The following is a 25,238-nucleotide window of genomic DNA, read 5'->3' on the forward strand; positions in this document are numbered from 1 at the left end:
GAACAAACGCGCATATATCCGGGGTCTATGAGTAGAGGAGATTGCCCCATTATTTTTACGGCTCCTCTCAAGTCACGCCAACTTCAAGCTAACTCTCACTGTTGAAACATGAGAGTTTAAGATGAGTCAGCAAGTCGAAAACAGCAAAATGCCTCATCACATCAGCAGTCAATAAGACTTCTTGGGCTTCTCCTCAACTTTTTTTACTTCTTGTAGCTGTTTCTTCACCAGATACAGACATGCGCCCGTCCCTGGCCACAGCGGTCCTACCACCCAGGACCCGCTCCCACAATCCACCCAACCTGGCTGTGGGGGTTCGGGATCACCTGTCAGCTCCAAGAAGGCGCAGCCCCCACCTCCGGCACACCCTTAGCCCAGACAACCTGCGGACCCTGGCAGAGAGGGGTGGGGCTGCTATTGACTCTGCCTCTGTGATCAGCAGTCCTATAGGGCTTGCACGTGCCAACAGTGATACAGACCTGGTGACCTCCCAGAGTCGCTCCTCGCTTACAGCGTCCACTCTGGAGTACACGCTGAACAGGGGTCAGAACCTCGTCATATCTTGGGACATCAAGGAGGAAGTGGATGCTACCGACTGGATCGGGCTGTACCACATAGGTTTGCTGATTTTTTGAACTCATGTTGTTACTAGTTGACCTACTCAAATTATTCTGGCCAGACCAAGGTTAAATCTCAAGTCTTGGTATATATAACCTCTCAAGTTTTGGAAGATAGGTTAAAGTAAAGTCACCGATCCTCATAAGAGGAAATACCTGAATGCAGCTTATTTAAATGATATTTGAACAGTTTTCTTTCAAAATTGTGCCGTTGGTGTGCATTTTGGAACAGAAATACTTGAGGAGTACCTATAATAAATACTGTATGCGAGGCAATGCCAGACCTGCAGTTAGCTGGACCAGGGGTTTTTAACTGGTTTTGTCCCAGGGACCACCATTCTGACTAGAAAGTAATCCGCGGCCCAATGATGTGCCTACGCGCGCGCCTGCCTACGTGTGTGTGTGTGTGTGTGTGTGTGTGTGTGTGTGTGCGTGCATGTGGATAGAAGGAAGTTTTAACATTTGGTTTTCCATGTTGGTTTTATTTAAAAACCTCAAACAAATCTTGAGAAATCTGTGTAAAAAACAACAAAAACGGTTGATTTTCAGTGCTTAAGAATTGAAAACAAAATTAAAATGCAGTTTGTACTTGTACTGAATCTCAGACCCATATGTACATCAATATATAACGTTCATGACTTAAATGTTCAGACATGTTGAGAGAACATTAATGTAACGGTGATCAATAACAATCAACATAAACTGGGGCTACAACTGAAGTAATGCAGAATATGTCAAAAATGATAATCATACAATATCACACAAACAATTGAGTCCTACTTAAGTTTAACCTCTAATCACCAGCAGCAAATCCCACCTACTGCTAGTGTTGGGGTGGAGGATGGTGGGTAGGGTTGCAAAGGGGCGGAAAGTTTCCGGTAAATTTCCGGAAACTTTCCGGAAACTTTCCATGGGAATTTTGGCTCGGGAATTTTGGGAATTTTGAAAAAAAAAAAAAGCTACGCAAATTAAACGCTAAGCAATAAAAACATCATTCAAAACTCTATTTTAAAGATGTATGGAAAGCAGCACACGCTGCATGTTGAATTTCAACCCTCCACTGTGCATTCTTCCATCACATGCACAGATAACTCCCAGCATCCTTCACTCTACAGCAGGGCTATTTAGGCCTGCTGTAGTGTGCAGGACTAGTCAGGTAAATTTCTATGATATTACTGGGGAAAATATATTAGCATGCTGATTGAGGATTGTTCATCTGTTCATCTAGCCGATTTCCATTCATTTATCCATCAATTGTAAAATAGGTTTACAGCGGTTCCAATTGTTTGGCTAACTATTTATATCTCTGGCATTGCATTAGTGTTTTTTTAAAAACTTTTTTCTCATCTTATTCTACAGAGTAATGCCACGTGCACTCTCTCATCTGTGGAGAGATTTAACCCCATCCAATGTAGAAGGAAAGGCTGTGTACATTTGCAAATACTGTGCAAAGACCTATAAGAATGACACAACAATGCAGAAGCATATAGTCAAGTGCCCAAAGTTTCCTCAGGGCTCAAATCAGCCTATGACAAAACAAAATGTTTATATTTATGTCTGTATATGACAAGGTAAATACAGTTAGTATAAATTACCCACAACATTTCCAGTTTATTCCCGTTAATTCCCGTATATTCCCGTTTATTCCCGTTAATTCCCGTATATTCCCGTTAATTCCCATGGAAAGTTTCCAACTTTGAATATTCCCGGAATTTTGCAACCCTAATGGTGGGTGAGTATTACTTCTGTGTGTATGTGTGGAGAAAGGGGAGACCTATCATTCTTATTACAAAGTATTTGTTTTTCGCTCTTGTTTTATTTAATATTTTCATTATTAATTCTGCCCTTTTGGGCCTTCTTTTTGGGAAAATAACAATTCCCATCATACAAACTACATCTCATAGACCATGCACAGGGGAAAATTACTGGCACTTTCTAGCCCCAATGTTTCAAGGTTCCCCTCAAAACCTATATATTATTTAAGACATTTTTTCTTATTTTAGATATTTTTCACAATATTCAAGAGTAATCTGGAAATGTGTTGAAATATCAAAGCGATTTTTGCAGACCCCCTGCAATGCCTTCGCAGACCACCAGGGGGCAGCGGACCCCCGGTTGAAAACCCCTGAGCTAGACGATTATTTGTTTAATGTTTTTCAGCATTGAATGTACTTCAGCCACAAGTGACCAGAGATCTTCTTTGTTTCGAAATGCCATTTTCAGACAAAAACGTAGATGCATGGAAGTAGTCTTACTCGCAATATATAAAGGGTTATAATCGTCAATTTTGGGCCACAGCAGATGTGTGACAAGTGACAACTACTTCATGCTACATTTGGATTGGCTGGATTTTTTACATGAGTCAAAGCAACAATCACATTTTCAACACTCTCGACAACATCAACAAAACAACATCTCAGTTGTCGAGATGTCTCGACAACCATTTTGGAATCTGAAACAAGCAAAACACATAAAAAAAAATGATTTGTTAATTTTTTTTAACCCAACAATTGTCAGTGATATTCACACTAGTCTGTTGTATGTGCTTTCCACCCAAATTATTTTTGCTGAAGTCTTTTGGAAACTTGCAGCCACTCATGACCAGAGCGAACTTGACCCTACCTGTCCTCAAAGCGTATAAGCTGATCCTGGTGTTTTATTATTGGAAGCCGAGAGTAGCCAGGTATAGTCTTGTGCAGGAGCTTCCATCTCTGAGTCAATACTGAAACAGGAGCTGTTGAGACTTTACACAGGACTGGAAGCTGAGTCAACATGTAACAGCTCTGCCTTGGTGTACGATAACACACACACCATCACAAACCACACAGGTCTTAGTGGCAAGCAGGGTGGTCTCCAATAATAAATGCTAATCCTGCTTAGAGACAGGAATTTGACAGGGGGAAATACATTGACCTGTGTGCTGAAGAGGGCTATCAGTCTCAAACTGTCTTGCAGATCTGTCCATCAGGGTGAAAAGCAATACAGCAGTAACTGTGTTCCACTGGCACATTTGGTCTTAACAATCTATGAATTTTATGCCATCTTGCTTACTTAGTAAACAGCTGACATCACCTTACTTTTGCACCTGTAACCCAAAGCAATCTCTTATTCAGCATTTTGTTTCTGAGAGAAATTAAAAGATCTGCCAAAGACCACCTTGGTATTACCAGTTGAAACCTTTGACCAGGTTAGGTGATCATTTGACATCATACACATAGAAAGGAAGGGTCAAATGCTATTGGTTGTATTATTGGAAATGAAGGAGGCAGTGTGTTTGGAGCATAACCCATACTAGGGGTATTCATTGCTTCAGTTGTAAAGGACTGAATATCTAATTTCACACATAAAATACATACTGGAGACATCCTGCTGCCATGATCTAAAAGGAAATTATTTTGAAATAGTAGCATCATTATTTTTCAAGTCCATACATTTGCCTCCTCGTGATGTGGTGAGTTGATTGATGCTCAGGGAAAGCTGCAGCCTGTGAGCTGTTCAGGAAAATCTATTGTGTTAATAATGGATTTCTGAAAACAATGGATGTCTTTGACTTCCCGAGAGGTCATACAAACTCTGAGTACAACAAACAGCAGTGGTTTCTGGGCACCGTGTTATTATGTTTACTATGATCATGGTCATTTTAGCTTGTTTACCAAATGATTAGTTATGTTGCTGACGACCACCAGGACTTAATTTGTTTGGAGTAGTTTCCCTTGTAAATGGGACCCTATATGGGGGACATATAGTGTAAACTGCTGGTGCCTGGCGAAGGGTCAGGTCATTTCATATTGATCATAAAGCTGCCAGGACTTATTATCTGCTCCGGGGTCTTATACCTCAGAGGGGCTACTGCTTTCCTCGACTAAGCAGACACTCAATAATAAGCGACCTGCCTTCCCCTCTGTCACTCCCCTTCACGCACACACACACAGGCATGCTCATACTCATGCACAAACACACACACACACCCACACATGCACGCACACAACACAAACACACACACGCACAAACACACACACACACACACACACACACACACACATAAACACACACACGCACACTCACAAGCACACACACACACACACAGTAACTGTCACAGTCCTGTATACCTTGAAACTTTCCACCAGTCAGCTGAGGTTGGTGCTTCATTAATCTGCGTGCGAAAGTGCTAAGTACAGCGGAATTCCCCCTCCCTGTTTTTAACTGAGAGGAAGTTTGGTGTTTGTCCTTCTGCTCAGAGGTTGTAGGGAGGTTATTTTGGGAATAGATTCAGTGATTAAAGAAAGAGTGTGCAGACAATACATGCTTAAAAAGCTGAACAGATGCCGCTTGGTTGCAGTTTTAAATAGCAGCTTGGTTGCAGCTTGAGCAATGTTGTTTGATTTAACATTGTTTGGTTTGATATCAGGAGGGATGTCAACACAGCAAGAACATGGTTTGACTGAACCAAGAATCTGCACCTTGCAAAGCCAACTAACGTCCTTTTTTTTCCAGATGAAACCAATCCATCCAATGTGTGGGACTGTAAGAACAGAGGGGTGAATGGCACCCAGAAAGGTCAGATTGTGTGGAGACTTGAGGCTGGGCCCTACTTCATTGAGCGTAAGTGATGGGTCTCAATGATATGATTTCAATACAAAGTATAAAGAAAATCAATTAATTCTTATTATTGTAAAACATTTACTCATCCAGAATGTCATAAAAGAAAAAAAGAATAGTTTTATGTATATTTGTATGAAAAAAATCTCATGTTCAAATTGTTTTATGAATAACTATCACAAGTTACAATCTGTCATCATTTAATCATCATTTAATTGAGTGTATTGAAAACATGATTCCACAGACCCCAGTATAACTGAAGTAAAGCCAACAATAGAAAGATCATTTTTGCAATGTTTCCATATCCCTTAACCCTTTGCTGTTTCCTCTGCAGCTGAGACCAAGATCTGTTTTAAGTACTACCATGGAGTGAGTGGAGGCCTGCGAGCCACTACCCCCTGCATCACTGTGAAGAATCCAGCCATCCTGGTGAGTGTGTGTGTGTGTGAGCGTGTGTATATTAGAAAGAGAAAGAGTGATTAAGAAGGTAAGATGGGTTAGGTGCTGTAGAATCTGTAATCTCTTAGTCATGAAGGGTCTCAAGCTTTAGCTCAAGTCCCATTTATACAGAGATCCTGGTATATTCCCATTAAAAATACCCTTCATTGTGCTGCCTCAGCTGTATCATTAAGGGTAATGTACTTTGCCTTACCAGATGTAGTCTTGGCTATAAACCTGCCATTGGGCCCCTATCCTCTGGCCGCACTCTCTTCCCCTTTCACTTCTGGCCTGTTACTATTCAAACTGAGAGCAACCTCTGTGCTGCCACCAACATACAAATGGTTTAGAAGCAATGGATGCTGCCATCACACAGTCAACAGACATTTGTTGCTGTTTTTAGTTGTTTTGTTTTTAGTTGTTTTTAGTTGTTTTGTTTTAGTTGTTCGACACAGTGTTGGATCTAGGATTTTTCTAAACAGGGGGTCATAAAGGGTCATCAATTCACACATTGGAGCCAGTTATCTGTCTAATGTCCATTCATAATTCCTGACTCAGTAAGTTTTGTTTACTGCTAGCTCTACAGCTGAGCAAAGCCATACATCATTGAATAGATTTGAAAAATTTTTCATGTTTAAGACAAATAAAAATTCTAAAAGAATTGTCATATTTATTGTGTAGTTTTTTAAAACACTATTAACAGGGGCTCTTCAGAGGCTAGTTACATTTCAGCTGGGGCCAGTGCCCCCTGCCCCCCCAGCCCCCCTAGATCCACCCCTGAAGCCACAGGTTTTTCCCCAGAACAGAATGAAAGTGACCATTCTTCAGGACTGACAGCACTGTGGATATACCATAGGTTTACCTATGGAAGACTTTAGCATTTGTTGATTCAGGCAGACATTTTTCTATACCATGTTTCATGTAGTCCAATTGATTGATTACCAAATACTCATAAATGACAGAATCGATCTCTGACACGAGGCTGCCCATGTAAGCAATGTAATTCTCTCTGTTGCAAACATTAATGAGCAGAGCATCCACGCTGCTCCAGTGCTGACAGTCTACAATAAATTCGATTTAAATTTAAGTTGTATTATATTCTTCTGTATTAGTGTTTATATTCATTAGAATTCACAAGGACTAACACATGTGTGAGGTACGTGCTGCTAGGTATATAAATGTGTCCTGTTATATTTCCTGTGCTGGGTAAAGTGAGACATTTTCTCTTCTCTCAGGTGGAGGGGCTGGCAGAGCAGGTGGGCAACGAACATCCTCGGAAACTGATCAGCTTCACATTGACAGGTGATATGAAGTGCTAAGCAGTTTTTTGTGTTGGAACACATTTAGGCTGAAATTAAAAAGTGCATATTTTAGTGGCACACCTCTCTTGTAATCCTCCTAAAAAACTAACCAGAGTAAATCTGTACAGAACTTTAAAATAAATGTAATTCAGTCAGTATCATATTGAGTGTACATGAAACAGAACATAATTTTTCATCTTGCTCACACAAACAGCTTTGCTCTGTTGGCCATCATGTATCTGCATGTCAAGTTTTGTATCAAAAAGTCCACTTTTTTACCTGGATATTTGAGACTGTGATTTTAAGACTGCTGTCTGAAATATTTTGTGGCAGATTTACGTGCCAGTGGTCTAAAGAAGGGCATGTTTTTTAATCCGGATCCATACCTGAAGATGTCCATCCACCCAGGGAAGAGGAGCGTCTTCCCCATCTTCAGTCATCATGGACAGGAACGACGATCAGCCATCATAGCTAACACCATCAACCCTCTCTGGCATGGAGAGGTGCTCTTACACACTTTATTATCAGTCAGGGGACAGAAGGAAACACAGTATATTACCAATATATTATTTAGCATGTTCTGACCATATCTGTTTTTGCCTCTCTGCAGAAATACACATTTGTAGCTCTAATGACAGACATCCTGTATATTGAGGTAAAGGACAAGTTTGCAAAAAGCCGACCAATCATCAAACGCTTCCTCGGCCAGCTGACTATCCCTGTGCAGCGGCTAATTGAAAAGATACCTGGGTATGAACGGCAAATATGAGTTCACAAACACACACACACACACACACATACACACACACACTGACATACACACGCATGCACAGAACATACTTCATAATCACTGACATGAAACTATCCAGCTTCAGCAGGATCTACTACATTACTTAAATGTTGTTCTCTCTGTCCAGTGTCCAGCCTGTAAGTTTATCTCTGTGTCGGCGCCTGCCCACTGAACATGTAAGTGGTCAGTTGCAATTCAAAGTGGAGCTCACCTCAACTGGGCCTGATGGTAATTCTGTCTTTAAACTATACTTACATTTTTTACATAAAATTTAAATGATTTGTTTTCTTCAACATGCATCCTCTGCTGTCCACTCTAGGTGCTTCTCCTGATTCTATCATTGGCATTTCATCCTTAAATGGAGCACCAGGGACTCCATCTGATGACGAGGACCTGCCACATCACCTTCCAGGAGTGGTTTCTGTGGGACTCTCACCTACCGGCTCCCAGGGCTCACAGGGCATGTGGGAAAGTGGGGCCTGCGCAGAAAAGGACCTGTCTTTTATGGGCGCTGCGGCTAGATTTGTGGGGCCTGAACGCCTGTTGGGCCATGCAATGCTCCAAAGATCATTCAGTGAGGGCCTTGATGCTATTGAGGCCCCTAAGGGTCCTGGTGAAAGACCCTTGGGTGCAGCCTCACCCAAACTGCGCTCTAGCTTCCCCACACACACACGTCTCAGTGCAATGTTGCACATAGATTCAGACGAAGATGATGACAGGTCGGGGGCCAATGACATCACTCCAATACCGCTCTCACCGCTACTGATGAATGGAGAAGCTTCAGATGTTGACGGCCCAGATGATGATGACGCGTTTCTGGAGTTCCAACAGCCTGAGCAGCTGGAGCCCTCCTTGCTTGAAGAGGAGCCTGACGGTGCAGATGCTGTGATGGATGACTCAGCGCCTGAGGTGGAGGGGGAGACAGGTCTTGACTTGGGGGATGTTTTGGACCTAGATGTATTTTCTGAGGTAGAGGAGGGTCCATTTACAGAGGCTGTGTCCCATAATGCTTTGCTAGAGGGTGTAGTGATACTTGAGGAAGAAAGGATGCCTGGAGAGGAACCCTCATCAGAGATTGACACCTGCTCCATGGCAACAGCCCCACAGACAGTCGTCTCATCATCAGAGAGCTGTCCGGTCACCCTGACCACAGCTGTGGTGAGTTCATCAAGCTCTTGAACAAATAACTGATGGCCACTATTGCTATTGAGAAGCAATACATGCATACTTTGAGTATTTGTTGCTATCCCAGCCACCCACACCAGCAGATATTTTTAAGTAAGGCTTAGAAATAAATATCATATAGATTTGTTTTGCATTTTTTTATTTATTACCAATTATATCATGTTGGGATATTGTAAATTGTGAATTTGATTGATGGATGGATTGATATTGTGGGGTTTTCTAAAAAAAAACAAATACGTATTTTTATGACGTGTTTCTTAACTAAATAAGCGGCATATATTGTTGAGATTTAACAAACCTGCTCTGGCATTTTCATGCCTTTGAAATTTTGGCCAAGCCAGTATTTCAACATTTTAAATTATACTTTTTGTTTGCGTGATACCATTCCTCTAATTCACTGCCTTTGTTGGTGCATTGCTACATTTACTTGCTCATAACTGCCACCAACAAATAATAGGAAGTGAATAGCGTGGCAGCTGTGTTGAGACGTGTTTTTTAAAAAGAACATTATTTAATTATTTAAATTTTATGGGATATTTTGTAGGAAGCGGAGGAGGGAGCAGAGACAGCCATAGATCCAGGGGGACATCTAGTTTCCAGCACCTCACCAATCCCGCAAGCTGTGGATGATGAAGGGGGTGGGCGAGCTGATGTCACTGAGGCTGAAGGAGAAGCTCCGGCAGCCAGCGCGCCGGAAGAGGTTGAGGAACTCAATGTAAGGAGGCTCAGCCTCCAGGCTGCAGGGGGCGTGGCTGAAGCACCGGACGGGGAGTCGTCAAAGCCAAATGAGGAGGCGGGGTCTTTGGATTCAGAGCAAGATGGAGAGGAAGGTATTCAGTTTGTTCACTTTTGTTGGCGAGATATTTGAATTGTGAGTCCTAAAGGTGACTTTAAAGAATGAACTGAACAACAGTGCTCTTCAAAACATATTTCCCTCTGTCTTTTGTGTGTTTTCTATGTTCAGCTGCCCATGTCAACGGCCATCCTGTACGTTCGCTCCCCTCTGTACGTCAGGACATCCACCGATACCAACGTGTGGACGAGCCTTTGCCCCCCAGTGAGTGTGTGTGTCTGCATGCACCATATTGGTTTACTAATATTGCCATCTTTGTTTCCATGTGTTGGTGTGTCAGTGTTTGTATTTATATCAGTGTGTCCATGTCCATGTTCTTCGGAGTGAAATAAAACTACAAGCCTTGGACTACAAATGTAGTCCTGATGATGCAGAGAATAATTGTCACAGCGGTTTCTCACTCTGTAATCAGACATGTTTAGAAATTAAAAAAAAAAAAAAAAGGTTCATGTACTTTTACAGACCTTTGTAGCCACACCAGCAGGGCTTTAGGGATGCTAACATCTATCACTGACTTTGTTGATCCTCAGTCTCTGGACAGATACAGTCTATCTTGATAACAGCCTCAAATGTTTTAACATTGATGTTATCCAGAGAATGAATTCTAATAACTTTGGTGAGCTCTTAACTTTTTAATTAGTTATGTCAATAGATTTAAGTAAAATATTAAGAAAACTAGATGACTTTCCTTGAAATTTTGTAACGACATTTATGTTCCCCATGTGGATGAAGTGTTAAGGTGTAACTGATCCTCTGACACAGCAAATGATAGCTTACAGATTTCAGTGTTGGACTACCCGAATATAAAGTCTTGATACATAGTGGAGTTTCAAATCCTTTGTCAGATGTTTATGTCATGTCGGTCATTCAATGTCTACTTGCATATTGTATATTCCCATGAGGCATTAAACATCTACTTTGTATGCACTAATAATTGCTCCTCAGACTGGGAGGCTCGTATCGACAGCCATGGGAGAATTTTCTTCGTGGACCATGTGAACAGGACCACCACATGGCAGCGTCCCACTGGACCTCCTGCCCCGCAGGGCCTGACCCGCTCCAACTCCATTCAGCAGATGGAGCAACTCAACCGCAGGTAGGCTTTGACTAAAGAAATGTGATGTATCCAGCAAAGTTATTTTTATGGTAAGTGCTGTTATTTAGAAGTATATTCAATACTTTACTAAACTTCATGTTTACTTTATCTTTACTTTAATGTGTTTTCAATTAATCAATCAAATTGTATTTGAATAGCCCATATTCAAAAATCACTGTCTCATAGGCAAAACAAAATGCATGCATAAAAAATTGTCCCCTCAGAGATTTAGGCTTGTAAATTGTATGTTTTCGCTTAATACAATCTCCATGTTCATGTAGAAATTAGGGAATCAGTTAATGTGTCTATTCTATTCTGCGTATTCTATTCATTCTATGTGTCTATTCTATGACTACCTTTTTTGCTGAGCACTCTATTTTTACTCCCCTCTGAATGACAGATACCAGAGCATCAGAAGGACCATAACAAACAGTGATCGGACAGAGGAAAGCCCTGTGGAACCACCACCTGAACCAGAAAGTGATCTGATGCCCATTTCTGGTTTGTGAAATTATAGCAATTCAATTACACTTAAAGGTTTCCGAATGGCAGTATTCTGTAGGAAGATTTTTATATTATTTTTTGACTGGACTTGCCATGATTGCGCCACATCCCCAGATGACTTGTGTGAGTTAAATTTGTGATCAAGTTCTTGGTCAGCCGAGTCTGGCCATGACTGAGTGTGTGCGCTGTGTGAGAAACAAATGCTGCTTTCACGTCTGCACTGCAACGGTGAACTTTACCCGGTGGAGGTAAAGTATATATACACATATATACATCATGGCATTATTATTCAAATGAAATTTGAATAAGCCATATTCACAAATAAAAATTTCGCTTAAGAAGTCAACAAGGCCTTAAGAAGGTGCAACATCCTCTGCATAGATGACTTGCTTACATGATGCAAAAACGCAAATATGACGCATTCAATATATGAATTGGTGTATTCCAGTTCCAAAACAATTTTCAACTATGTGCTCAATTTCATACATGAACAATACACCAGCCAAATACCAGGTTGCTACTCAGTCTTGTTTATATCGCTGGTACAAAATGCTAGTTATGCTTGGCATAATGTCTGTTTAGGTTAACCTCTCCTTGTTGATTCTGTTGCAGAATACAGACGAGACAGTGCAGTCGCTCACGGCAGTGGTCGCACGCGCCTCTCTCTCCTGCTGCAGTCACCCAGCGCCAAGTTCCTGTGCAGCCCTGATTTCTTTACCGTGCTGCATTCAAACCCTGTCAGTGTAATATGCGTCTCCTCCTCTAGCACCTTTGACCATGCAGTTCTTTTACACTGTATGAGCTGTCTGCATACTCTTTTCCATTCAGTAGTTTGACCTGTTCAGCTTTGAACACTCCAAACAACTCAGAGCCTCCTTCATTGTAACTGCTGCCTGAATAAGACTCTCTATATTCAGTATCTAGTGCTGTAATTCAGTACTGTAATAAAGCAGCGCTGCACATTTGCACTATTGTTTACTACAGGGAATGAGTTAGAGTTGGTTATAAGTAATGATCAGTAAATGCAGTTATCAATGTTTTAGTGATTAATTGTTCATTAAATAATGAATTATGAGCCTTTTTAAAGAGAATATAGAATTTCAGCTGAATCAAAAATCAATCAATAAGATCAGCAATGAACTAAAGTCTCAAAGCAGATATTATTGTATTATAGCCTGATAAGGAAGAACATTAATTATACAATTATTACAGTATTCAAGGAAGGTTACATATAACCGGTTGTACACTGACAGTACATATAATAGACTACACACATACTTTCTGTACCACTGGTTCTTTAGTGTAAGTACCTAGCTGAGAGACTCTCTGATTATGTATTTCATTCAAAAATGTTAATCATTAGGTAATTGGCTCCGTCTTGAATTTGATGTGACTCCAAGCTATTCTGTAGTGCGTTTTCTATCTCTTTCTAATGACCTCCCCTCTTCGCCGTCTCTCTCCAGAGTGCCTACCGCATGTTTACGAGCAACACCTGCCTGAAGCACATGATCAGTAAGGTGCGGCGGGACGCTCATTACTTTGAGCGCTACCAGCACAACCGCGACCTCGTCACCTTCCTCAACATGTTCTCCAACAAGCAGCTGGAGCTTCCCCGAGGGTGGGAGATGAAACATGACCAATCTGGGAAGGTGTGTGTGTGTGCGACAGACCCCAAAACTTTGACTCTTGACCTATGATTACCTTAACTCTTTTTTATTCTCCTTATTTTCCGTGCACTGAATGTGAAGATACATTTTTGTGTACACAGTGTAGCTTGTCCTTGCATAACAGTGGGTATTTGGACCTCAATCTCCAGGCCTTCTTTGTGGATCACAACTGTCGCTCCACGACCTTCATCGACCCACGGCTACCCCTCCAGAGTTCTCGCTCGACTGGGCTGCTGGCCCATCGCCAGCATCTGAGCCGCCAGCGCAGCCACAGTGCCGGGGAGGTGAGAGACTACCCAGCACTCGTCACCTGGTGTCAACTTAAGGCTCACACAACACTGCAATATTTATAGAGGCTGGTTTGAAGGAGAGAAATGCTTAGTTGCTTTTTAAATTCTGCTGGGATCCTTAGGTGAAGTCATCAGGCATAAAGTTAATGCTACTGGAAGTGCAGGAATAGAAAAATTCACCCAATTTTGTTTTATATATCCCATTCTTACTACTTGGAATTTGGAATTTACATCAGCCTTTAGTTTAATCAAATGTTAAAGAGCATTCATTAAAAGGTTTTATCAGACACAGAGAAACTAGAAAGGTCAAATCATGAGGAAGAGAGCAACTGACGGGGAAATAGTGAGACAACATCAGCCAATAAAAACATAAGTAAGAGTGGTTAAAGAAAACATTACTAAAAATTAAAAAATGCTTAAGAATGTTAGATACAGTACAGGAGCTCTGTGTTCACCACATCTCAAGACAGAAATAGCCACCTTACGTTTTCACACAATTGTACCTTTTATTTTCTTGCCATATTCATGTTCTGCTCCATTTTCTAGTTAAGGAGTCACATGAGTGTCTGCTATTGAACCAATATTCAGGGACACCTTGCTGACATTATCATAATTACCTGTTTAAATCTGTTGTATAAGTATTTCCTCATTAAATAAATAATTGCAATATTTGACATCCACACAATAATTTGAATTCAGCATTAATCTCTTCAATAATATACCTGAGATTCTGAATTATTATTGTTGTTAATGGGTGAGAATATGCTAAACTAACAAGTATTCAGCTGTTGATGATGTGGTAGCGTTGAGGTCAGTTCGGTAGGTCGGCGTCAGAACTAGGATGCGACCTGAACTGAAGTGCTTCCTTTTGTCACAGGTAGTAGACGACTCTCGCCAAACCAACCCGCCTGCCATGCCCCGCCCCTCCAGCACCTTCAGTGGCTCCAGTCGGAGTCAGTTCCCCGATGTGGTGCCTGTCGGTGAGTCTGGCAGAATCCCTTGTACATGTGCATAGATGCAAGCATAAAGTGTAAACCTGCAGACACAAGACACAGTGCGCACATTCCTAATTGTCTTATCTTATTCCTCCAGCCTACAATGACAAGATAGTGGCATTTCTACGGCAAACCAACATCATGGAGATACTGCAGGAAAGGCAACCCGAGCTCGCCAGGAACCACTCGCTCAAGTATGTTGAAATCTCTCTCGTTCTCTCTTCTGCTCAGTGTTTTCTCTCTTTCATTACTTCCGTTTTTATTCTCCCCTTCCAGCCTTGTTCCCCTCCAGCACCTCCGTTATCATCATCATCAGTCAACCTCAACACACAGTTAACCTTTAATCCTAATGGATTGGCCAGTTTACCCATTGACAAGTATGTGTGTGTTTGTGTGTGTGCAGGGAGAAGGTCCAGTTTATTCGCAGTGAGGGCGTCAGTGGGTTGGCTCGTCTCTCTAGTGACGCTGACCTCGTCATGCTGCTGAGGTGAGTCCTCTGCATGTGTGTGGTTATGAGGGGCTGGTTATTGCTCACATGTGAACATTATAATCAGTAATAACCCCAAAACTTCCAATACAAGTCGTAACTCTCCGTTTTTTCCACCTATGCTGTCCTGCTGTCTCCAGCTTGTTTGAGGAGGAGGTGATGTCATTTGTGCCGCCGTTACTTCACCCAGGTTACTGCATCTCCTCTCCTCAGAGCTCCCCTGGTAAGTCTCTGTCTCACTCTGTCTGCACCAGGCAGTCCGACCGCTGCAGCTTTATTGGCCTGAGACTCTGCCTCTCATCTTTATTAGATTCTTACCTGTTATGAAATTCCATGAGATTTGGTGCGCATTGTCTGATTAAATACAAGAAGCAATTCCATAGTACCATCATGCTGTGTGACGCAGAGCTTGATGTCTGGCTAAAATAAAACATGAGACCTGAATGTACAATCACACAAGTAATCACACTCCCTTCACTTCCTACCCACCTACCCTCTTCATAAAGACAGTTAATACTGCACATTGTCCACACTTAGCTCTGCCCTGTATTTTCAAATGAATATAGATATTTTTGAAATATCACATCACACTCATTTCATAATTACCTGAGAGATTTGGAGAAAAAATATCATAATGAAATGTACAGATTTCACAACATGTAGACTGTAACTTGACAACTATTTGATTGTACAGCTTTTCCCACGGAATTAATTAAATCTATGGCAGTAACATTGCTCTCATGTACAACACACTCTGACCTCTTCATATGTGTTATCTGACCAGAGCTAGAAAACAACTGTATGTAGTTGTACTGAATGGTCTCTTTTGAAGTGAAAAGCTTGCAATCATAGAGGTACGATGACTGTATTTGTCTCAGTGGAAATTTAGACGTAAAGACATAGCGAGCATATAAATACATACAAACGTTGGTGGACACAATTTTGTTAAAACTATAGGGATACTGGTGCATACAATGTGACTAAGATGCACTTGAAAACTGCAACAAAGAAAGAATGATTCGAGAGCTGCTCGCTTTCTTCCATCTGGCCACCTGACCATTCACTGATACAGGCTTCTATTCTTCAGCTCATCAGTCCCAGCTCATCTACGTCTGTCTGGCCCTCTGTCCAGAGTCTTTATGCTCAGCCCCCTGCTAACTTTTAACTATTCAATGAGATTACCGACATTTAGATACAGTAGCAGAGATGCAGCTGTGAGCTGAAAAAACAGGTTCTGTCTGTGTGTTTCTTTAAATAGTATGAAACAAAATACTAATCCAGGATTAACCTGCATATAGTAGGCTATGTCAGATTCTTAGACTCCTCACCCATCAGGATTTAGCCTTTTTCCAATTGAGATCATTACATTATTTTATCTCCCTCTCCCTATATCTCTGCCCCCTTCTTCTTTTCTGTTTTGCCTATTGCTTGATGATTACTTTACATTTGCTCCCCCATCTCTTTTTCTTTTTGTGTCTGTCGTTCGGTCTGCTAACGCTCCCTCTCTATCTCTTGTTTATATCTCAGGCACTCAGCGAGCCAATGCTCGTGCTCCTGCTCCCTATAAGCGAGATTTTGAGGCTAAACTGAGAAACTTCTATCGAAAGCTGGAGACCAAAGGTTACGGCCAAGGACCAGGAAAAGTCAAGTAGGTTAAAATAATAAAAATAGCAATAATTCTTATGGCTGGTTCATTAACGTTTCTTCATTTACTGTTTTAAGTGAATGGAAACACAAAGAGTGATGTGTTTTCAGTGGTGGGTTGGATCTCTGTCTCATCATCCTTGACTGTCACATGACTGCCTTAAAAACTAAGGGGACTGTGGCAAACGTCAGTGCCACGGGGCTCTCCCACACACACAACAATGATATGACATTGAGCTCCTTTTTGACCACAAACTATTAAAAAAACATCAGTAAATTACACTGTCGCTTCACACACACACACATACACACACACACACACACACACACACACACACACACACACACACACACACACACACACACACACACACTTAAAAATAGTCCATAACAATAGGACTATAAATACTTACAGTACTCTACTAGTACTATTTAAGGAAGTTGCACGTTTAAAAAACTTGTTTAAAAAAATAAGATGTTTGTCTTTTCATGGGCTTAATGTTAAGACGCGCAATTATGATAAACATACTCTTAACTTTAAACCCAAAACTGAAATAATATCAATTTTACTGTAAAGTAAAAACTGGCCTGCATATAATACTGTGTGCCTTCTTCTGTGTGTGTGTCCGCTCCCAGGCTGACCATACGCAGAGACCACCTTCTGGAGGACGCCTTTAATCAAGTCATGTGCTACTCCCGTAAAGACCTTCAGAGGAGTAAACTCTATGTCAGCTTTGTGGGGGAGGATGGGTGAGGATGACTCTTTTTCCCCAGTTAATTTCCTTATCATGCTGTAGACAGTGCAGGTGTGAAATGTGTGTATTTCTCCATCTGTTATTGATCCAGGTGAACTTTACTGAGCATTCAATGTTATCTTGAGCTTCATATCTTATCATTCCACAAACCTTGATAACATCTCAGTAATTCCACCATCTTGTGGTGTATTAGCAGCTGGTGCAAGTGGGTGGGAAAAACAACCTCTTAATACAGATGATTGACAGCATGTATATTGTGATATTAATGGGTTGTGGAATGAGTGATAATATGTGCTTTGCTGTCATTGTATAATCTTGTATCCTTTTATTGTTGCAAATGCCCAGGAGCAGATGGGTGTGGGGGTGTATCTTTGCTGAAACAAACACCAGTTGTCCAGATTTTGCTTTGACTATTTTTGTCCAAAGTTAAATCTTGTAGATAAATTGTACACTGTTCCTTTAATTTGTTTGTGTGACTGCACCGCAGTTGCTGAAGAATATTCACTGCTTCCCTTCTCCTACTGACGTGTATTTACTGTTCATGTGTTATGATTCTTGTCTTGCAGACTGGACTACAGTGGACCCTCCAGAGAGTTTTTCTTCTTGGTGTCCAGAGAGCTGTTCAACCCGTACTACGGCCTGTTTGAGTATTCGGCCAATGACACGTACACAGTGCAGATCAGCCCCATGTCAGCCTTTGTAGACAACCACCATGAGTGGTGAGGATTTCCTACGTTTGCTCTGTCGCTACAGTATCAGTCTGCCTGTCTGTCTATCCATCACATGTTTGTTGAAGCTACACTTGCTGCAATGCTGACTGTAAAGTGTTCATTTTAGCTGCTCTGACTGCTGTTGTGTTCCGATCCCAAAATAGAAGCAATTCTGCGGAAATTTGGAACAGCAGTCCATGGCTCACCAGTCAATTTTTGCCTTAGTGACAGTGGTTGGATGGACAGATGGATTGATAAAAGATGGGATAGATGGATGATCAGACTGATAAATGGATGGACAGAAAACTACACTGGAAAATTATAATGCCTAGACTGGATGAAGAAGATTACAGATGTGGGTATTTAAGGCTGTCACATCATGGAAGAAACAAGTACACATTAGCCAACCAACGTCCATCCATATGAATCAGCAGAAGTAAAAGAGTAAACCTACTGCTACTCAAAGCAGGCTTCATTGCCTGATCTGGTGCTGGCTCATGAATTATCCTGTGTTTCCTGTGCCATGTCTAGGTTCCGCTTCAGTGGGCGAATCCTGGGGCTGGCCCTCGTCCACCAGTACCTGCTGGATGCCTTCTTTACCCGACCCTTCTACAAGGGGCTTCTTCGCATGTACGTTCCTCCCAACATTTCCAATCAGATCCCCTCCAAATGTCTCCAGTAATGGTTTGGGTTAGATGACAAATGTTTCTGTAATAATAAGGCTTCTTCACCTCATCTACAAAATGGTTCCTCTCTTTACTACACCATCACAGTGCAGATAAACATCTATCAAACATATAGAAATGTATTTAAATACTAATTAAAATAATATAAAATTGAAAAATATAGATAAAATGGAAATAAATATAAGGACTTTATATATATATATATATATATATATATATATATATATATATATATATATATATATATATATATATATATAGTGTATTATATTATTTTACGCTATATATAGTGTATTATTTACTCTATTAATTACTCAAATTTAATTATTATTTAAACATATAGGCATCCATGTATATATATATTTAAACTCTAACTAACTAACCATCTCTGTAGCAACAGTATACCAGTATACGTTCCCCTTATATCATCCAAAGAATGATGGAAAAGGTTTTACTCATCACACACATTTGCTTTGTGTTGGAAATCTGCGGACATAAAGACAATTTACAATCATTTTAATTTCAGCCATAACGTGTGACAAAGGAATAGGTCTGTAAATAACATAAATGTGTGTCGACACAGCAAAAACTGCCAAAAATGCAAAATATATTGGGAATATAGCGTTCAAAGTGTGCACGTCTCTTGATAAAATGTCAATTTAGTATAAAAAATTTCAAATTAGAATGATGTGTTTTGCCCTCTACTTTAATTTACAATCTATGTCGCAGTAAACATTTATCGCTAGGGGTTTATCCTGATATGTAATAAATTTGTACAAATATATTTCCTGTCATGCATTACGTGGTGTGTTATACTTTACTTGCACTTGAGGTACATCTGTTATACATCAGGTAATTGACCTTCAACCATACTTCTTACAGTCAGCCATGGTTTATGAGTATGGCAGTCAATACGTTTCTGACCCTGCTGTAAACTCTGTGTATCTGTCTGTGCTCGTACAGCCCGTGTGAACTGAGTGACCTGGAGTTCCTGGATGAGGAGTTTCACCAGAGTCTTCAGTGGATGAAGGACAACGACATCGAAGACATGCTGGACCTCACTTTCACCGTCAACGAAGAGGTTTTTGGACAGGTAATGGAGTGATTGTTTAATACTAGATACTAGATTTATTTCTTAATGAAAATAAATCTACAGTTAAATCTAATGTTTCCATGCCTGTGATTATGCAGATTACGGAGAGAGAGCTGAAGCCGGGCGGGGCTGGTATCCCTGTGTCCGAGAAGAACAAGAAGGAGTACATTGAGCGAATGGTCAAGTGGCGTATAGAGAGAGGAGTGGCTCAGCAGACGGAGAGCCTGGTTCGAGGCTTTTATGAGGTAGAGCACATTTTATTTTGTCAGTGTTTAGAGACGTTACTGAGGTCATGAGTCTGTCTTAGTTGTGAAACAGGTAGGATTCATAGCACATTAGAGGGACTGTTGTTTGAGCACTTAAGTTGCTGAGAATTTGTATTCAATGTATCTATTATTTTATTTTTTTGTTAAATGGATTCGGTGGATGTTTTTGAAATATCATGGTTCTCAAACTCTCCAGCACCAGAAGAGCTGCTACCTTGATCTGATTTGTCTAATTCAGTGGATGGGTCAGTGATGATCCCATAACATTTCAAAGTTGTTGTTTTTTGCTGTTCTTATAATAAGTATTTCATTAAACATCAACATTAGAAATTAGTTTTGAGTAACGTGATGTTTAAATTATAGTGAAATAATATATAATATATCTATTTCAACATGTGATGTGATGGTACAATTATATGAATAATTCTAGGAAGTGGCTACCAGAAACACACACGCATCTCAACTACACTGTGACATTAGAGCATTACTTGAGGTTACTCTTGTAACCTCGTGCTAACTTTTGTTGGTTAACTTCCTTTTCACCAGGGAGATGTAGGAGGGTAGAAATGAAGTTTATAAATAAAAATAGATGGCTTAGTTTACTCATCTGTTTCCTGTCTGTTATGATTCTAGTCAAAAGGTACTCTCTTTACAACAGACTGAATGTTTAGATCTTGTGCACTGCTCAGTTTGGATGTGAATGTAAGTGCATGTTTACAGTTGTCTGTTCAAACTCTGAAAAACTAAAATGTGTGTGTGCATTTGTGCAAGAGAGTTGGCATTATAGAGAATAGATGTGAGCTCTGATAGTCCCACAGTGGGACATGCTGTGAAAGCCCAGCCTGACAGAATGAACCAAGTGTGGACTGATGTTTAGATTGTAGAACAAACACCAAAATCCCTTGTGTTGACAGATTACTGGGTCTTTGTGGGCTACATGTGTGCCAGTGTTACTTTGTAGGCTCTGGTTTACTCAACAAATCGAATTTACTGTCAACAAACTTATGGAAACTTTTCACCAGCATCGATTGTCCCCCCTGCCATCTGTCTCTCCATGTGTCTCCACAGTACAGATCTTCTGTGACTGTGGTCTTCGAGCTGACATATGTGGGAGGACTGGGATAAATTATCCTCCTTTTGTTTATCCACGTGCACATCAATTTGTACGTGTGTGTGTGTTTGTTAGGTTGTGGATGTGCGACTTGTGTCAGTGTTTGATGCCAGGGAGCTGGAGCTGGTGATTGCAGGCACTGCAGAGATCGACCTGTCGGACTGGAGGAACAACACAGAGTATAGAGGAGGTATGTGAATCTAAAGATCAGTGTGCTGACAGCAACATGGGAAACTAGTGAATTCAGTAGCATAACATGGCCCTTGTGCTGATAAATTCATTTACAGCTTGAATCTGCAAATATGACAACTGAACCTGTATTATGTATACTACATCCATAGTACAATGTTGTTTTTTTAAAACTAAACCGATCTCAATCCATAAAATCAAATTTTTTTCTCTTGAAGTCTTTCTATTTCAGTTCTCAACTAGATTCAAACCAGCAGTTTTCCTGACATCTATAATTATGTAAGAGAATATACAATTATTAAGAGATGCAGATAACTATCTAATCCACTGTCATCCTCCACCAACGTGCCACTGAAATTCAGTGTTAACTTACTCCTACAATAAATGTAACATTATTTTTCCCTAACTCAATAGTAGTTTGGATCATTTGGATTCTTGATTTCAATAGATCATTTCATAATAATAATGTTCAATCATTGTATCAGACTCTGCTGTGATGCACTGAGCACATGAAGCTTTGTTGGCAATTTTACTATTGTTATACATGTCGTGTACAGTGCTCAGATGCAAGCGCCAGTGGCCGAAGCGTTTACAAGAGATCACATTAAAGGGCTTTTTAAAGGTTTGGCCAATACATTTGAAAAGCCGCCAGCAGCGGGAAGAGAACTCAAGCTGACAGTCGGCCATGACTCAGTGTGAGACTCTTTTAATAGAGGAATCGACTGAGACGGACAAAACAGCTCAGCCCATTAAAGATTAAACAGCAGAGCCCATTCAAACAGCTAAGCCGAGAAATAGTGAGGTAGGAGAGAGGAGAGGAACTAGGGACGGAGATCTTATTTGTTATTCATCTGACTCATGCACCATCATCATTTACATCCCCCCAGGTTACCATGACAACCACATAGTGATTCGCTGGTTCTGGGCTGCTGTGGAGAGATTCAACAATGAGCAGAGGCTCAGGCTGCTGCAGGTAGGGCACGTGGGTGACCACATGTACACAGACTGCCTCCGTGTGGAGGCCCGATGCCCTGCAGATACTGCAGAGATATGTTCATCGCACACCACTCACTGTGAAACCTTCATATCACAACAGCCGAGCTTCTACCTTGATAACGTGCTGGAGAAATAATTCAAGATGTTAGAGTGACTTTTGCTATCAAAAAGAAGTTTGCATTTTTCAGGTTTTCAGTGAAATTACTTTCTGTTGAATATATAGAACTAAAACGATTAATTCATATCATATTTAAGTCATGAGTAATCAAATGTGTTCGGCTGCTGTTTTCATATTGATCTTACTTATGTGTCTTTCGTGTGTCTAGTTCGTGACAGGCACTTCCAGTATTCCTTACGAGGGTTTCGCCTCCCTACGGGGGAGTAATGGACCTCGCAGATTCTGTGTCGAGAAGTGGGGAAAAATCACCTCCTTACCCAGGTAGAGCTTCTGTTTAATAAGATAAACTAGTAAGTAAGTAATGGAATGAATATGATTAATGTAAAACACAACTTTTGTGTTTGTATTAGTGACTTAACAGTATTTTACCAGCCAGTTTGTCTGTCAGATCCTAATTATCATCTGATCTCATATGGATTCAAGTTTTTTGGTATTGGGATTCTATGGGTGTTTAGGAAATACTATGGCTCTGAAACTGTCCTGCACCCAAAGAGCTGCTACTTTGGTCTGATTTGTTTAAATCAGTGGGTGTGTCAAACATGTGAATGACTTAAAAAAAGAAATCTGCCATTTTTTGCCATAAAGTTTCATATTTACATGTTCTTTGTATTATTTGCTGTTCTGAGAATATTTTGTTGTTGTTGTTGTTGTGTGTCTCCACAGGGCTCACACTTGCTTTAATCGTTTGGACCTCCCACCTTACCCGTCCTTCTCCATGCTCTACGAGAAGCTGGTCACTGCTGTAGAGGAAACAAGCACGTTCGGTTTGGAATAACCTCAACACAGCTCACATCAAGGTGAAACTTAAGACAGAGAAGCACCTGGACATCTCTGGAAGGACATGGAAAATAAAACTAATATCCTCAAATGGCAACTAACCACCCATGGATAACGCTGCAGTTTTTTTACAACTGTTTTTTCTTCACTCAGTACACAGGATTCATTCCAATTCTCCGCCTCTCTCTTTCATTTTTGACAGCGACCCATCACTTGAACACCCTCTGGAAGAAAGACGGAGAATTGGAAAACAGAGCGAAAAGCCGTACAGTGCAGTTTCTTGTTGTCATGGTAACCTTTGTTCATTAAGCCACGTGTGTGCTTTATCTCTTCAGTTAATGGCCTTGGTTACTGGATTTTTTAGCATCTTCCCTTCTCCTCCTCCTCCTCTTTCTCCCCCCTGCAGCTCAGAGACAGCTGCTCGAAAGCTACAACGCTCCCTTCTCCCTCCCTGGACCTCTAAACTGTGTCCTTCCTGCACTGAGGCTGCAGTGTCATAAACTATAACACCTATAACACACACCCACACCCTCACACACATACAAAAACATGAAATATTTTGTTATTATTGAAGTGCAAACCAGTGTTTCTCCCAAGATTTTTTATCAGCTTGGAAATATGACCTTCTCGTCTTTTAAATGGGTATTCAATGGAGCAGGAGAAACACTGGTGTGCACAAACACACCCTCACACACACAAGCAAATAAACAAATACAAAGCCGTTGACAAAACAGAGACTGACAGTACCTGTTAACTGTTTTGTTGCTTTCATAAGCATCAGTAATAAATATATGGACAGTGTCAGGACTGTTACCTTCACTACAGTAACATCAGAGCTCTTATTTGAGCAAGAGAGGTTAAGACACATTAGAAGCAGCCTTGTTTCTGGAAACAAGGACACCCAGTATCACACACATTCAATACTACAGCATTATCCTTGCACCCTCCAGTTTATTTTCTTACAGTGTCACAGATGCACTCACTCCAGATACATGTATCGACACACTCCAGTCAGATAGAAAGGCAGGGTTCCTGTCTTTCAAACTCTTCCACATATTTATCATGAGCGACCAATGCACTTTCTCTCCCACACAGACAGATGACACACAAGGTCCTGCTCACTGATGCAATCGCCTCCCGCCCAGTGAAAGTGATGAATGTACCAAATCAGTGACTGAATGTATGAACCTCAAGCAACTCTGCTCAGCCCCGAGGAAGGGGAATTTCACACGGGCTGGAGAGGAAACACAAAGTTGGATGTGAAGTGAAAGGGAAATGAAATATGACGCAGTTGCTTGAGGAAGGAGGAGGCACTTGACCCGATGTTGGCACCGGATTAGGCCTTGTTAGCTGAGAGACACAAACCTGGTGTCAACCTAGGTTCCTGTTCAGAGTGCAGCGGTGGGATTTTTGTAGTACCTCTTGGGTTTTCCCGACTGTAAAATTAAATTTCACAAGGGAAGCTATTTTATGTCTGACCAGATCCTCGTGTGTCACAAATCAAAGACGATGAAACTGTAGGAGCTGCAGGTTAAGTTCCTTTTACAGATACCAACACAAGGGGGCAGTAAAGTATTCTAAAGCAAAGAAGCAGTGATTTGTCTGTGCTGAATGACCTGACCAGGTGTGAGGATGTAGTTGTCATTAAAAAGAACTGACCTTTAGAGCTGTGTGGATATTATATTTTAGAAGTTTTGTCATGACAGACAATAGTTTTGTCTTTAAAGCCAGTGATATAACATTTCTGTAAGTGCACTACCATACCCCAAGGGACCCTTTCACTTCTCTCACACACTTTCCTACATGCACACAAAAACACACACACATTTTCTATGGGTGCATGCAAGATTACACCTACTGTAAAAAGTCCTGTTGGAGCTTAAACGCAGGGGCTGGAATAATGGTGATGAGCCCCACATGTGATGCAAGATGTGGGGGCAGACTTTTGTATCCCAGCCCCCTCTCCCAGCCCAATACTGCATGTGGGATCTTCTTGGCCAGCTCTGTGAGC

At 41.0% G+C, this 25,238-nt stretch overlaps 1 protein-coding gene across 1 annotated transcript; it reads left to right on the forward strand.

The window, feature by feature from the left end:
* The first annotated feature begins 239 nt into the window (after window positions 1–239).
* hecw2a (HECT, C2 and WW domain containing E3 ubiquitin protein ligase 2a) lies at window positions 240–23,242 on the forward strand. Its single transcript, XM_061088781.1, has 29 exons — window positions 240–618; window positions 5,112–5,219; window positions 5,551–5,645; window positions 6,890–6,956; window positions 7,289–7,458; window positions 7,566–7,705; window positions 7,873–7,973; window positions 8,065–8,903; window positions 9,475–9,760; window positions 9,895–9,987; window positions 10,729–10,879; window positions 11,280–11,380; window positions 11,996–12,120; window positions 12,847–13,032; window positions 13,200–13,334; window positions 14,218–14,320; window positions 14,433–14,529; window positions 14,739–14,822; window positions 14,963–15,045; window positions 16,350–16,470; window positions 17,103–17,216; window positions 17,788–17,940; window positions 18,463–18,561; window positions 19,581–19,710; window positions 19,809–19,955; window positions 21,163–21,277; window positions 22,164–22,249; window positions 22,599–22,711; window positions 23,114–23,242. Exons 1-29 carry the CDS (start codon window positions 240–242, stop codon window positions 23,223–23,225), a joined length of 4,533 nt encoding a protein of 1,510 aa, XP_060944764.1. The 3' UTR covers window positions 23,226–23,242.
* Window positions 23,243–25,238: the final 1,996 nt, after the last annotated feature.

This window comes from Limanda limanda, chromosome 16 (genome assembly GCF_963576545.1).
Source record: "Limanda limanda chromosome 16, fLimLim1.1, whole genome shotgun sequence".
Taxonomy (NCBI): domain Eukaryota; kingdom Metazoa; phylum Chordata; class Actinopteri; order Pleuronectiformes; family Pleuronectidae; genus Limanda; species Limanda limanda.